The 15,484-nt window shown below is 43.3% G+C and overlaps 1 protein-coding gene across 1 annotated transcript in view; it reads right to left on the bottom strand.

The window, feature by feature from the left end:
- LOC138267233 (extracellular calcium-sensing receptor-like) overlaps positions 1-15,484 on the bottom strand; it is a 28,745-nt gene that overhangs the window by 4,547 nt on the left and 8,714 nt on the right. Inside the window, exon 3 of the mRNA XM_069216088.1 lies at positions 8,154-8,984. Coding sequence (XP_069072189.1) covers positions 8,154-8,984 — 831 coding nt within the window. The remainder of the gene's footprint in view (positions 1-8,153; positions 8,985-15,484) is intronic.

The following is a 15,484-nucleotide window of genomic DNA, read 5'->3' as shown; positions in this document are numbered from 1 at the left end:
ATTTAAAGCTGTCAGCGATAGATCGTGGGTCAGATCCAGAAACCAGGTTTGTTCTGGTCATACATTTTACCTTCAAACTTAGGGCCTGATTTAGATGTTGGCAGATGAGTTACTCCATTTCAACAGTGACGGGTATCCCATGAGCCGAAATCTAAATCCCATAGGATGCAATGGGATTTATATATCAGCAGATGAGATATCCGCCACCATTGTGATGTGGTAACTTATCCACCAACATCTAAATCAGGACCTATGTCTCTGAAATGGAAGTCCAAAAACCTCAGGGAGGCAAGGCAGCAGGGTGTAGCCGAGAAGGGCTGCATGAGGCCAGATTGCTGGTTGATGAGATTCTGCTAAAGCCATTGACTTTTGGTGGGAAAGTCCTGAGCTAGATAAATTAAAAATTTGCACTCACGGAAGGTCCCTCACTGGCCAGATACTTTTGGTGCCTTCGTCCAGTGAACATTTCTACCCTCGGACGTAGGGGCTGATTTAGTTGTTTGTGGACAGAGTAATTATCATTGCCATGATCGAATACTTTACTCCCACTCTAGTGAGGGTACTCTGCACACCGTGCTTAGGGATGTCCGCTGCCTTTGGCAGCTCCTGGAAATGAATTGTAAGTTTGACAGACAGCTCTGTCAACATAACTGAGCCATATATCAAATTTACAATTGTTTGAATTTAAATTCCCAAAGTGGATTTACCTTTTGAAAATAAGAAAAAAGAATGACCCTCATGTCATTGGAGCATTTTCACATGATGCTAGGGTCACTTAAAAGTTTTCATTGAGGCTTACTACCATGTTTTTCATGGCAGTGATGGGCAGTGAAAACTGGACATGTGTCCTCCCAGTATAAATATGAGGGGGAAGACAAACAAAATGGCTAAACCTCCGAGGGCTCTTACTCTGTTGGGTTGTCAGATTTGTGTACAGGGAGCAGAGACGGAGCACTCTCTGCTGTCTACACACTGAAGGTCCACTGACTGTACATGAGGCGTGCTGAGCTTCAGGTTGGCCGGAAGCATACTCCATTGTGACAAGGCACGTTTTCCGCCAACTTCCAAATCAGGCCCCTAACCACTTTTGTTGAACATAGATTCCTACAGTGGGGCAAGGCCGAAAGGTGTAGTTCAACAGAGGTCCATAAGGCTGGATAGCCTCTGTGCAGTGTCTCATGAAACAGATTTGATGCTGCAGAAGAACTCCAAGCAGGAACAACCTGAATCTTTTGCCCTGCAAAAACGCATCTTTGTCTCATTGACTTAGTTTTGACACGGTCCTCCATGAATCTTTGTAACCAAAAAAAGTTTCTAACTTCCAGTGTTCAGGCTATTAGAAGAAGTACACTTTGACATATCTAGGAGCCTCAGAGCCCCTGGAAAAGCACTTGAGGGTCAAGACTCACTCCAGCAAGAGCTGCCAACAGGTTCCAGGGCAGGTATAATTAGAATTGATCAGCAGTGCACTTCAGAAAAAAGGGCTTCTAGCAGATGTGTGGTAAGGGAAATTAGCAAACGTTTCCCTGTTGTTACTCAAAAACAGTTCTGGTGGCAGCTCCTCTTGCACTGGTAAAGGTGCCTGACTGGTTAGAAGAACAAAAAGGGGACAAGTCCAGGTATGAGCTACATCTGTCAGGGAACTCTTTTGAAGATAATTTTCCTGGGTGCTGCTCAGATGGTCATCCTGTCAGAGAAACAGGACGTCTCCCCTCACCCAAGTCTTTTGTCCCAACTCTGCTAGCCAAAACACACCTCATTAAGGAGCTATTCTGCTCCTTGGGACAGCTGGAAACCTATCCAAATGAGCTTCTGGAAGCTTTAGGCAGGTCAAAGTACCTTTTGTAAAATATGTGTTGGAAATCTAATGCTACTAATAAATTAAACTTATAATAAATAAACAGATGGAAAATTACCTTTTTATCTGGCTCCTCTGCGGAGATTATGAGGATTTGGGTGTATTGTACAGTATGGTTGTGCGACCTTACCATGAAAGACACAAAAAAAACTGTCTTGGGTCCAGTCAGGCTCTTTTGAACAACCTTAAGCTCAACCCTGCGTAGCTATGGCTTTGAGCAGCAAAGGAAATCAGTGCAAAGCATTCAATAGTTAAAAACAATGTGGTAAAAAAAGCCTCACATGAAAAAAAAGATGACACCAATTTATAAAAATAGATTATATTTTCATAAATTTTTAGAGTCCAGTAGGAGCAAAATCCACCAGAGGGTTCAGATGATACAGATTTCTAAAGGATTCTTAATGTTTTAATCCAACCACAAACAAGCATTGGCAACTGTAAAGTTTGAAAAATTGTAAAAATTAGTTTGGCTACTCCGGTCCAGCTTCGGTGATCAGATCCGACAGGGAGAAGGCCTGGGGGGCCACTGAGGTAGATTTCGACAGTTACATGGCCTCCAATGCCTTTTCCAGTCCAGTTACAAAGTTTATAGCACGACCGCCATAGACTTTAATGAAGTGGTCCTGGTGCTGAGAATACAGGATGGCGGTTACCCCTGAGTCTACGGTCTGGTGGGGCGATGATGACCAGAGAGTTTGGGGTCCCTCAAAGACCTCTTTGAGTCAGTAGAAGGCTGCTAGACCACTGGTCTCTATAGACAGCAGAACCAGTGATATCCTTTGGTAGAGGCTGGTCTCCCTCTTGGGTGACCAATCTGGACACAGACGTCCAGAGGCCTCCTGACTCGGGTGCAACTTTTGACTGTTAAGGAATTAACTATTGGGGCACCCAGCTGCAGTCAGTGGTGATTTTCCAGAAGTGGCTACTGACTTGCAGAGTTGGGCTACTCTGGCTCTTTTGTCCCTGGAGCTGGTTCCAAGGGGTCAGCCAACTGACACTTGGAGTCCTTTCTTTGCCCTGGGGTTGGGGTATGACTTTTCCTTGAGTCAAAAGCCACAGACACAGTCCTGTCTTCGCTAGCCCAAGGTGCAGCAAGTGTAGCCCAGGAGATAGTACAGCCTCTCTTTGAGCAGTTGGGGGGTCAAAAGGGCAGTCCCTCTTGAGTCCTCATTCCAGTTCTGATGTGATCTGAGGTTCAGGGTGCCTTAGGTGCCATATTTATTCCCAGAAGGTACCCTGAGGTGATGATGTGGTCACTAGCTAATGAGCTTCTAGGCCCCCTCCCACTTGGTGATAACCTTCCAGCTATTTGTGACATTTGACAATACCAGAGTGCACTATTTTGTCCACACTCAAGATGTCCGCACCCTTCCTCGGCTGTTAGGAACTTGGTAGCCCACCTTAAAGGTGTAGGTACCTGTGGACTACACACCTATAAGAAAACTGGTTTGGGCACTGGTCTTACCTCTCTGTCTCTGTTGCCAGTCCGTCTACCTGAACAAAGGGCAGCCCGTCAGAAGTGTGATCACCATTTGCTCACCAAAAGCAGCTTTGTCTTTGAACCTTGCCTTTTAGGCTAACACCCTAAGTGGCTTCCTGCGAAGGGGAGGTAACACCTTGCCCTGCAGAAGGATGCTATTATTCCTAAGCTTGGGAGTCATTCACACGACTCCCTAGGCAGGCAGAAAGCTGTCTGTTGGCCAGTGACCATGGGAGGCTACTAGACAACTGGGTCACAGAGTGGCAACTTTCTAAAAGGTGCATTACTTTAATAGTGACATCACATTCGACTTGGGCATCAAATTAGGTTTAATGCCATGACTAACTTTGCCGTGCTGAGAGGTCAGCCGGTAAATCTCTGTTAGCCAATGGGGCTACTATCTTTTCTACAGCAAAATGACAATTTTGAGATGTTGCTGTTAAGACATACGTGTGAAAATACATGTCCTACACAATAACATACAGGTCCCTGCAGTAGGGCTTCATAGGCCTCCCTTATGGGAGACTTACATATATTGTTAAAACAAGTGGGGGCTTTGCTATTGGTTTCAGTGGCAAAGTTGAATTAGCATTGTGATCACTGCCCTTCCAGTCTGCAGTGGCAGGCTGGGAGACATTTTGTACCTTGTCACACACAGGGTGGCACAATTAGTGCTGCAGCCCTGGGTGGACATATTGCCTTCCATGCCCTGGGTACCTTAGGTACCATATACATTGGTCTTATAAGTAAGTCCTTCTTTGCAAATCAGGGATAGCCAAATCAACATACACGTTGTAAGGGGTTAGAACACTGGCACTGAGGCCGGGTTAGCAGGCATCAGTGCACTCTCTGGGGGTGAACATGCAAAAAATACATTTCTTTGGAGAGATTACATTATTTAATATTAATATTAACTCTTAAGTTCTTTCCTATGAAACAGCTAACCCTGCAATGGTAAAAATAGTTTTTAGTATATTTACTGGAAAGACATGTTTAACAAATAAATATTACATGTCCTGCTTTTAAATACTATGCACCCTGCCTTATGGGCATTTAAAAGGCAATTTAGACAGGTCAAATTTGCAGTTTAAACCTGCACAGCCAGAATGCTGGTGCAGGCTTAGTCATATATTGCATTGTCACTGTAGTGTTGGCACAATGTGTGTTGCACTCCACTAGTGACATTTAACTTACAAACCCCGGATACACTTATATTAAGGAGTTATTGATACGTTAAATATGCCTGTCTGATAGAGACTTCTAGTTGCAGATTCCTTACCTTTGAGTTTCCCCAGGCGTCAGTCCGGATCCGGAGATTTTTTCTTTGAGCAATACCTCTGCGCGCTGTCAGGTGGCGTTGGTCGACTCCGCGGGCATTGTTGGTGTCGTGTTTGCCGTGATGACGTTGCGGTCCTATATAGGTGCCACCCCGGCGCGCTGACGTCAGTTCTTTTCTTTCCACGCCAGCCTACGTGCAGATCCGGAGAGAACTACCTCAGTCATTTTATGACTACGACAACACTTTTGTCTAATTCTTCTTAATGAGGTTGTGGATGCGTTGAGGGATGTCCCGCAAGACCGATTTTAAGCCCTGCGGCTCCTGCCACTGAACGATGTCGGTGACGGATCCGCACCTCGTGTGTCTTTAGTGCCTGGAGCGCGATCACGACCCGAAGTCGTGCTCCGAGTGTCGGCCCATGAACCCGAAAGCTTTGAGGGAGTTGCCCCTAAAGCTCATGGCGGCCCGACACTCGACTCCGCGGCGGTCATGGTCTCGTTCGAGAGTAAGGTCTTGAGACTTGCCGTGGAGTCACCACCACTCTTCGTCCTCGAAGTCATCGGGACATTCGGGTCATTAGAAGAAGAAGTCGAAGAAAGACAAACGTTCTTCGACTTCACCCCCCCGTCGCTCGGATGATGCGGCACAGGAAGAGCCCATTAATTGTGACCCTTATTTTTTCCACAGTGCAGTGTGTGATTTAGGTGTTCTGTGGCAATAGGTTGTATGTGATGTGAACCAACAATATTATGTGCAGGGCAGTGATGTTCTAACAAGGAACAGTGAGTACTGTTCAAACTGTGGGCTGTTCTTCCGGGAGTGTATGTCACAGCCTACATTATAGCCTATATGCTGATTGATATCTTTGTTGCCCTTCCTTCGCCAAAGACCTTAAAGATGTATGGAGGTAGGGGAATAAGGATCGTATCCTGCCACATATCTGCTTCATTTCCTTCATTTAAAATGTGCCAGGAATGCCTAGCAACCCTGCATGGCTGTAATAAATTGATTTCCAGTCCACATAGTATTGTGTAGTATTTTATATTTGATACTAAGATCCTCACTGCACTACTAGAAGCCTAAGAAGAAAGCAAAGGATGATAAATTTGCCATGGATGGGAAGATCACTTATATTTTCAAGATCGAAGTCTGATTGCCCCTAGTTTGCTCTCAGTGTGGCAAAAGCAGAATAAATATTGTCCCAATCAAACCTGCAGTTTTACCTCTTACTGACAGAAAAGAAGCCGTTCCTGCATCTGAAATAATCTCCTATCACCATAGGCCGGGTTCAAGCTTTTGGATGTTTAGGAAAGACCGGGCAAGGAAGGAAATATTATTTAAGTTGCATGGACTGAGGCAAGCCCCTAACTAGAAAGACCCATCAAAAGAAAATTAATCTGACCACTAAACGGGCCTTTTTCTCACAGAAACATCCCGTGATAACAAAATCATTGTTGCCCTGCTGGCCATGTATGACACAAGAACATTTCTCAAGAGGCGTGGAGGTTTGCATGGAGCATTCCAGGACTGACAGTGGAGAAGCTTGCATCGTCTTAAGGAAAGTGGTACTATATTATTTATCATGTTTTAGCTTGAAGTTCTGGGATAAATTTGTTTTCATTTGTAATACTTCAGATTGATGTGGTTTGTGAGTTCAAATCTACAGCAGGCCTAAAGCAACTTTTAATTAACTGAAAAACATAGTGTGTGTTCTTTTCCATATGCTCCTATGTTTTCCTTTAAAGATAGATTGCCTCCCCCTTCCCACTGCTAGACCTATGGGAAAGAAAGCTTGTTTAAAGTTGGTTAAGATTATTTTTTGGCAATAACATTTTATTGATAATTTGAAAGGTTGATAAAGTTGGATAGTAATGACGTGGTTCAGTAACTGGGTATGTCAGAGGGCCATAAATCCAAGGTAAAAAGAAAGATAGGTCATTTAAAGATTAAAGTATCCTGGGTGATTGGCAGGTGATTAGAATGTTTCACGAAGTGAGGAAGAGTGAAGACGGTGAGCACAGTGATTTTGAGGCAGGGCTATAAAGAATAATAATATAGGATTATCCATAGCAGCCTTTTCTTAACACACACATTTGTACCTAACTCATTTTGTATGCATTTGGTCTCATTAAGAGTGCGCCAGAGCCGTGGGTAAGAATAGCTCCCTCGGGAAACAAGAATATGCCAACAGTGAAATATTTCCCAAGTGTGATATTATCCACCTATTCTGAGTTCTGTGAATTCGAATGAGACATTTATTGCAATATTGGCGTTTGCACATCCAGTTATATATGCTTTGTCTCTTTTCAATAATTTTAGTAGCGTAGATTTCATCGGGTTATTTCTAGCTGAATGTGTCCGGGGAAAATTGATTATGCGCTTTAATTTCCACTAAACATTGAATTTCTTTTGTGCCTGAACCAGGATGTTTCTGGGACTTCATTTTACGCCCTTGGGCTCAGATATACAAAGAGCTGATGCAACACAGGGCAGCAAGCAAAGTTGCAGTTCTGCGTTGCATGAACTGGAGAGAGAACTGCGTCACAATTACAAAGAAGAGACACATTTCTGCTCTGTCCCTGCCCTGCCTCACTTTCATCAGCCATGCTCAATGCAGACACCCTTGCACCATACTGCAAGGAGGTCTGTGCTGTGGTCAGCATAGTTTCTGTGCAGGAAGGGAGCCCCTTTCTGCACAAAAACTATGCTTTAAGGCAATCTTCTATTTGTATGTATGCTGCATTGTTCAGCACACATGCAGAGAGAAAAAATAATTATCCTCATTACGCTAACCTCAGGGATGAATTGGATTTTGACACAAATCCATATCTATAATTCTTTGTAGGAACACATTTGCTTAAAAATCCATTCATGGATACACAGGAATGTCCATGAACCACTCATGGAACGTCCCTTCGATGCAAAAAACACACAAGACAGCATATTCAGCTACATTATGTTACTTTTGTTTACAAACCAATACAAATCGCCATTTATATTGGTTTATAAATACCCACCTGGATTATGCAATGGGTCTGTGTTAAAAAGATCTTTATAAATCTGGGCATGTGTTTGTAAAAGTATGAACCACTAAAACTCTTGCACTACACTATGCAAGTGTCCACTAGTCAATCTGAACTTTTTCAGAGCTTTTTCCACCAATTCATGCCTTCTTTGTCTCTTATGTTCTGCTTGATTTTTTGCTCACTCTGTGTATCACAGTCTATTGTCTGTACTCTACTCAAACGCTAGTTCTGCCCAGTGTGTATCTGCCATGTATACGTAGGTTGACTTACAGTGTTTTCTGTGCAAATAATTATTGGATTCTCATAAACATATTATAATGCACCGGGCTGTGCTAGAATTGTAATGGATTGTGTAACACTGTTATATTTGGAATGTGCCCTTCCTATTAAGGATGCAATTGAAAAATAACACAGCAAACAATAAAGTGTACATGGACTATTGGTATATTTTACTTTGACACACCCCTTTTGGAAAGTTTTTAAATAAGCATTGAGAAAATCATATCTTACTTGCCAGCTTTGGAAATCTGAGATGTTGCCACAGGTTCCATGATGAAAGGGGCCTCTTCCAAGTTTGCAAGCCTGGAGATTCTGTAGAGCCAGGGCAATGGCATACACTGCCCTGTAGACATTGTATGTGATTCTTGGACTTGTAACATCATTGTAAATTCCATAGAGATTTTCCAGCTTTTCCTCCCCTGTGCATAGATTTGTGGTAGTGTTCCATGAGCCTTGCATTACTTCATAATCTTGCCACTGACAGCCAAAAGCTGCTTCCCAGAATTCCTTGATGAAAGTGTCACTGAGGAAATTTAAAGGATGAGCACTGTTGAGATGTTCTTTGAAGCCTTCCATTTCTCCACTGTGGATTGCAAAACCGATTGTGCCTGAGAGGAGTTCTGCATACTTCTTCACAGACAGAAGTGCTGATGTTGACCAGGCTTCACTGGCAATGAATACCTTTCCAGTTACGTTCTGTCTCACAAGCTCATTGAGCAAAGGTACCAGGTGTGAATCAAGGGAAACAACAGCTATTGCATTTGCTGTTGAGTTTCTGATCACTTGGGCAATATAAGGTGCATTTCTGTCTGGTTGAGTGAGAATAACATTCTCAGAAAACGCCACACAAGTCCCAGCCTTCCTAAGCTCTGTCTTCAAAACCTGAGCTCCATTTTGGGCATAATCACTGTCTGTTGCTAGAAGGCCCACCCAGTTCCAATCAAAGTGCCTCAATAGTTGGGCCAGGCCACGGAACTGAAAGTCATCACTAGGGATTGTCCGGAAGAAGGATGGGAACTGGCTGCGGTCACTGAGGAATGGGATTGTTGAAAAATAACTGATCTGTAATAAATATAAATCTCATAATTATTTGAGGATTTTGCATAGAAAGCACTATAATGTTCACCATACAGACACTACACATTCCTTTATTGCACCATTTAGTTAGATCAGTATGCACCGATCACATCAAGCTCAGAAGACCCTCTCCAGATCATTACAAAACCCCCTATAAGAATATAGGTGAGGATTTACAATTATTTCTGAATGTAGCAGGCACATAATTTCAGGGTTCACTTCTGGAAATGTCATGTGGCTTCTCCTAAAAGGGCCCCTTCTTCCCTTGCAAAATTCCCCATAGCGGAGAACTCTGCACAGTAGCAATGGAGCCTCTTTTGCAAATGCACATATTTTTTTTCTACAGGGAAAATGTTTTTACGATGGAGAAAGCCATTGCTCTACATGACCAGCAAGTCAGGGAGTAATCAGTTTGATTTTCTATCCTGCAGGGTGGAAAAAGGTCAGAGAGGAATTTGGAAATGCTCACTGTGACAAGTTGAGTTGTTGGTTGATGAGCTTGTGAGCCCTTCTGAAGTAACAGTCACATACCCCATGAGGGTGAACCATCAAAGTTACTGAATTATTCCGTGCTTAGCCCTCCAATAAATTGGCACAAAACTAGTCAGACTTATGTCAAAACAACTAAACTTCAATCATTTGAAATGGAGATATGTAACTTTACAGGGATTGGTAAAAATAGTGCTTAAAAGCATAAAGCGCAAACTGTGGTTATCTGGTCTCTGTGGACCGGGACAAATTCTCAAGTTCAGACCAACCGCGATGGAGTATGGGCCAGATACAGGGCCCATGTCAGGCCCACTGAGAATTGTACCTTATGTCCTTTATGTGGGGAGTTGTGCCACACAGCTGTAGATCTAAGGAGCAATGCGGGCCCTGCATCAAGTTGGGTCATGCTGCGTTGTTTCTGATGAGGAGCTAAGAAGCCTGCAATGTGCAGCCCGTGTCGAGTTGCAGCACCCTGCATCACTTCCAAAGGGGAGCTGTAATGGATGTCCAGGTTCAGACTTCAAGATGGTTGGAGCATTTTCTGTCCCTGATGCTCTCACCCGGAGGCCAGCCAGCTAGCCCTTGGCGTCACTCTGATGTTCAGGGGTTCAGGGTAAAGGTCCTTTCCATTTTACTCGTACCACAGAGCAGCAGCACAGCTTAGCAGTCATTCACGTATCAGAGCATCTGAGCAGTCCTTTTCCTGACTCTCCCACATGTCCAGAAGTGACTAGAAGAGTGGGTTAGATGGTCTCATTTTTATACACAGTACCTCCTCTGAAGTGGCAGAAGCTTCTGGAATTTTTCTCCCTGTGGAAGTGTCTGGAACTTCCTGTCTCCTTGTCCTGCTCCCAGTCTGGCTGGGGTCATAATTGGCTAGTGTGAAGTCCTTTGTGTGTAAGCTGACAGGCTCTGCCCACTTATTGAGGATTGGACATCTTGCCAGCACCCAGACCCTCTATTGTGATGCTGGCTGGAAGGAATACTCAAAGGCTAACTGCCAACTACACCTAGTCGTGTGAGCCACGAACGGCCTATAGGCACCAAATGTTTAAGACAAGAAAATGCCAACTTCCTAAATGTACTTACGTGTATAAACAAGGAAACTCAATATAAACAGTACTAATCAATCAACACTGTCCCCCCCCACTGAACAAGATCATCCACCAAAATGATTAATAGAGTTTGAATCCAGAGACCTTGGAGAGGTGTAGGAATGTAGAAAGGTGGAATAGCATCTTTCACCTACTCTGTGATGCCTGATTTTCCTGCTGTTTACTGGCAGATTCTATGCTTCGGTGGATTTAAAATTTCTAGGTTTACTTATTGCACATAAAAAAAACTATTTTAATGGTTTAAGTTTCTTTTGATGTTCTGGTTGAGTTTTTGTAGACTTAGTCTATGCAGGTGGTTTTGCTTCTCCTGTACCCCTCTTCTTATGCACTGGCACTTTGAAGACTACTAAAAGCTTTTTGTTCAGATGGCCACCTTTCCTAGGACTAGGACTTGGTGGAATGAATTGTTTTACATTTGAGACACCTACTTCTTGGGATATATGTTCTTCTGCCCAGCTTGCACCTCTTTAAGATGGCCGCCGCAATTCGTAGCATGATCTTAGGACCTATTGTGATATGATTGATCTCTGTAATATTCCCTGTGTTCCTTTAACTACTCTGTAGTTAAAGAATGTAGAGAATGAGAATGTTTAGGTGCGAAGTTCTGAACGAGTCAGTTGGTGTTGGCTGGCTTGGGAGGAAGTTGCGTTCGTTGTTCACCATTAAAACCTCTATATCCTTCGATACAAAGGACTTCGTGTGTTGCCTTCATTACTACATTTTTGGCGACGAGCTCCAGCCACACTTGTAGAGGACATTGAGGTGAGTGAGAGCGTGATCAAAGTGGACCTGTACGCTTTGGCAGACGCGTGCTGCACATTTGTTCCCTGCGCGCCCTGTTGGTATCCTGCCGAAGGTTGTCACAGCGCTGTACCGTTAAGAAGGCTCCTGGACGGTGTTGCATACCGTGGAGACTCCTGGAGTATGCTGGCATACCGGGACCGTTTGAGTGTCTCGCACTGTCTTCACGCGCTTGTGCACAACGGTCAGTGTTCCCACCTTCCTGTCGCTTGAAACACGCATCGGTGTGGTGGTGGAAGCAAGGAACCCCACCTCCACTGTGATTGGAGGAAAAGCTGCACATCGGTGTGGTGGTGGGAGCGAGGAACCTCACCTCCACTGTGACTGTGAATGGAGGAAAAGCTGCTCATTTCTCATTGGACTAGATAGAGGAAAGGTCCTTTAGCAACCACGCTGTGAAACCTGGTTTTTCCTCGCTTTTGCTGGAATAGAGGAAAGATCCTTAGCAACCACTTGAAAGAGAGGCAGCATTAATAAAAGCTATTACAGTGTTACCTTCTAGAAATTTAAGATGGCTTCTGCCATCAACATTCCAACTCCATTTTTGGACCATAAATCTCAATCATCTGTCCAATGGGAGGAATAGATAGATCTTTTTGAGAACTATGTGGTAGCATTAGATGGTCAGAACTTCTCTGTGCATAGGAAGAAGGCGTTATTGTTAGGTACCATTGGCAAAGAGGCTCACCATATGTTCAAATATTTACCGGAAATCTGCAAGGGTGATGGTCAACCGTTAGGAGATGTTTATGAAGAAGCAAAACTACGGTTGGAGAAGAGGTTTGCTAAAGAAAAAAATATAGTAATGTCACAATATAAATTCTACACTAGACCACAAAAAGAAGGTGAGTCGTTAGAAGAATTTATTTCTAGCTTACGTGAACTATCTGTAAAGTGCAAATTCGGTCTCATGACTGATGAGTTAATACGCGACCAAATCATTGTGCAGTGCAGGAGTAAAAAAAAAAACAGGAACGCTTGTGGGCAGCTACGAATCCATCTCTAAAGGATGCCATTACTATTGCAAAAATAGTGGAAGAATTGGAAATTTGCATACGAGAGATTAACAAGAAAGGAAGTGGTAGCGCTGAAAGTGAAGAAGAAGTTGCAGTAGTTATGAAGAAATTTAATTCTTCTAAGCATAGTTGTGCTACATCCAGTAAACAAGGGATCAGAAGTCCACTCTCGTCTAAATCTAAATTCTGTGCAAGGTGTGGAAGTTCAGCTCATACCAGTGATGCTAAATGGTGCTTCGCTGTGAATAAAGATTGCAGGAAATGTGGTCGTAAGGGACACTTTGCTCGGATGTGCGAGGACGTCTTCAATTCAAGAGTTGCGGTAGCGGATTTGGCAGAAGAGAGCGGTGTTAGTGTTTGCATCTTAGTTGTCCAGTCTCCTGTATCAGAAAGAGGAAGAGAGAACAGACCCAAAGGAAGAAAGTGGAACTAATGGTGGATTCGGGATCACTATATACTATCATACCAAAGTCGTCGTGGATCGCGTTATGGTATGAAGTTTATTTGTTACCTAAAGACATAAATCCCAGAGGATATCAAGGAGTAGACATTGTTGTTTTAGGTTATTTTATTTCTTGTAAGAGTTTGGTCATCGTTGCGTTGAAGGGAAAATTTACGTGGCTGAGTCTGGACCACCAATTGTAGGGTGGGAGCATCAGTTTGACTTACACTTTATCATTAATCCTCATTCTGGTAGAAAGATCTTAATAGTAGAGGATGAGTGTCTGGAGAAAATTCTTGAAGACGCTAAAGCTGTTTTTGATGAGAAGCTGGGAGAACTGAAAAACTATTTTCATAAAATTGTACTCAAGAAAGATGCAGTTCCTATGAAACACAAAGTGTGCCACTGGTAGTTAGGTATGTAGTAAAAAAAATGTTGCAAGATATGAAGGAACAAGGTATTATTGAACCTGTTGAGGCCTCTCCATGGGTGTCACCACTTCGTTTTTGTGTGGATTTACGTAGCCTAAATCAATTTGTTGTCACAGACTCATTTCCTCTTCCAAACATTAATGAACTCTTGGCTCTACTCAAGGGTGGGAAGTACTTTTCAAAGCTGGATATGAGGAGTGCATACCACCAGATCAAATTAAATGACGAGTCTCGAGCACTCACTGCCTTTATAACTGTGGAGGGCACGTTTCAGTTCACTAGAATGTCTTTTGGGTTGTCTTCGGCAGCGAGTGTGTTTCAGAGAATTATGTCAAACTTGTTTTCTGGGATGCAGAATGTGACATATTTTCAGGATGACATATTGATTTTCGGTCATACAGTAAGTGAACATAATACTGTTCTGAATTCAGTTTTGAACAAACTGTGTGAGGCTGGTTTGACCTTGAGGAGAGACAAGTGCAAATTTCTGTTTGAAGAAATTGATTACCTAGGTCATACTGTTTCGGTAGAAGGATTCAGACCTAAATAAAATTTGCTGAACGCCATTCGCTCAACACCCATTCCATGTAACAAAGACCAATTGCGTTCATTTATGGGGTTGATAGAGTATTATAACAAGTTTGTTGAAAATTTTGCCCAAAAAACTGATCTAAGATTATTGCTGAGGAAAGGGTCAAATTTCAGGTGGGGAAGAGAACAACAATTTGCTTCCGAGGCAGTCAAGAGAGACATTTGTGGGGCTGGTATTTTGTCTCCTTTTGACACTTGCCTTAAAACAGTGTTGACTGTGGATGCCAGTGCCTGTGGCCTAGGAGCAGTGCTTGCCCAAGTATGTAAAGGAAAAGAGACAACTGTAGCGTTTTCATGCTGCTCTCTGACGGCTTGTGAACGGAACTATTCAGTGATAGAACGTGAGGCTTTGGCTGCTGTGTGGTCTGTGGAGTATTTCAGAACGTTTCTTTGGGGTATCGATTTTACGTTGCGTTCTGATCACAAACCGTTACTTAAAGTTTTGTGTCCTGGTGGGGCAGGTAAAGATTCTGCAAGACTAGCAAGGTTAGCGGCCAGGTTACAAGAGTATCGGTTTACTATGAGTTACATTCCAGGTTGGGAGAATGCTGAGCAGATTGTCTATCTAGGCTACCCTTAGACTCAGGGTGTGAAGATAAGGCAGAAGATTTACTCAAAGAAAAGGAAGGTCCCATAGCTTGGTTGGATGATATTGGATGATATTGAGGACTGGGGCGAAAGTACGTTTTAGGCAGATGAATGGACAACTTCCATGGAGAAGGATTTAGTTCTCAAGGGGGTTGTGCAAATGATTGTGGAGGGTAAAAGGAGGGACAGTACCGTTGTCCGTCGTTGAGACCTTATTTAAAATTGATGGATGAGTTATCTGTGGTAGACCTGAACTTAGTGATGAGGAATGACAAATTTATTCTGCCAGAGGGTTTAAGAAAAAAACATTTGTATTGGCACATGGGGGCCATCCTGGTCAAACTATGACCAAGAAGAGAGTCAGAGAGTATTTCTGGTGGCCAGGTATGGACGATGATTTCTAAGTGGGTCGTAGATTGCACGATGTGTAAAGAGAGTGAAAAAAGATTGAAAGTTGGTGCATAAGGAGTTCAGGGGCATATTGAGGATCCTAGATTACCTTGGAGTACAGTATGTTTGGATTTCATTGGTCCTATGCAAGGTGTGGGGAATATGTACAGAAATGCTGCCGTCATGGTGGATGTACACTCAAGATGGGTAGTGGTAAAGTTTATGCAGGAAATTAGTACTTAGAGTACCTTTGGAGTGTTGAAGGAAGTATTCATGGAGGAAGGTTTTCCTAGAGTTTTAATAACTGATAATGGTACCCAACTTATCTCACGTGAGATGAGGAAATTCTTGGAGAGCAGTGGGATTATTCACAGGCGCACAGCTCTTTACAATCCACAAGCCCATGGAATGGTTGAGAGGATGGACCGATTAGTGAAGGGTACCATGTTAATGGGTATTCAGAGTGGGAAAGATGTCAAATGATTGGTGGAAGAGATGATTTGGGCTCATCGCACTACTGTGAACAGAGCTACGGGGACTTCTCCTTTGGAAAGGATGGGAGGCAGGAAGCCAGGTTCTAAGTTCGTACCAGCATGGTTGGCTAGTGGTGCTGTGTGTGATT

This window comes from Pleurodeles waltl, chromosome 12, assembly GCF_031143425.1.
Source record: "Pleurodeles waltl isolate 20211129_DDA chromosome 12, aPleWal1.hap1.20221129, whole genome shotgun sequence".
Taxonomy (NCBI): domain Eukaryota; kingdom Metazoa; phylum Chordata; class Amphibia; order Caudata; family Salamandridae; genus Pleurodeles; species Pleurodeles waltl.
Note: the sequence above shows the minus strand (reverse complement) of the source record. Positions and strands in the feature narration are given on the sequence as shown.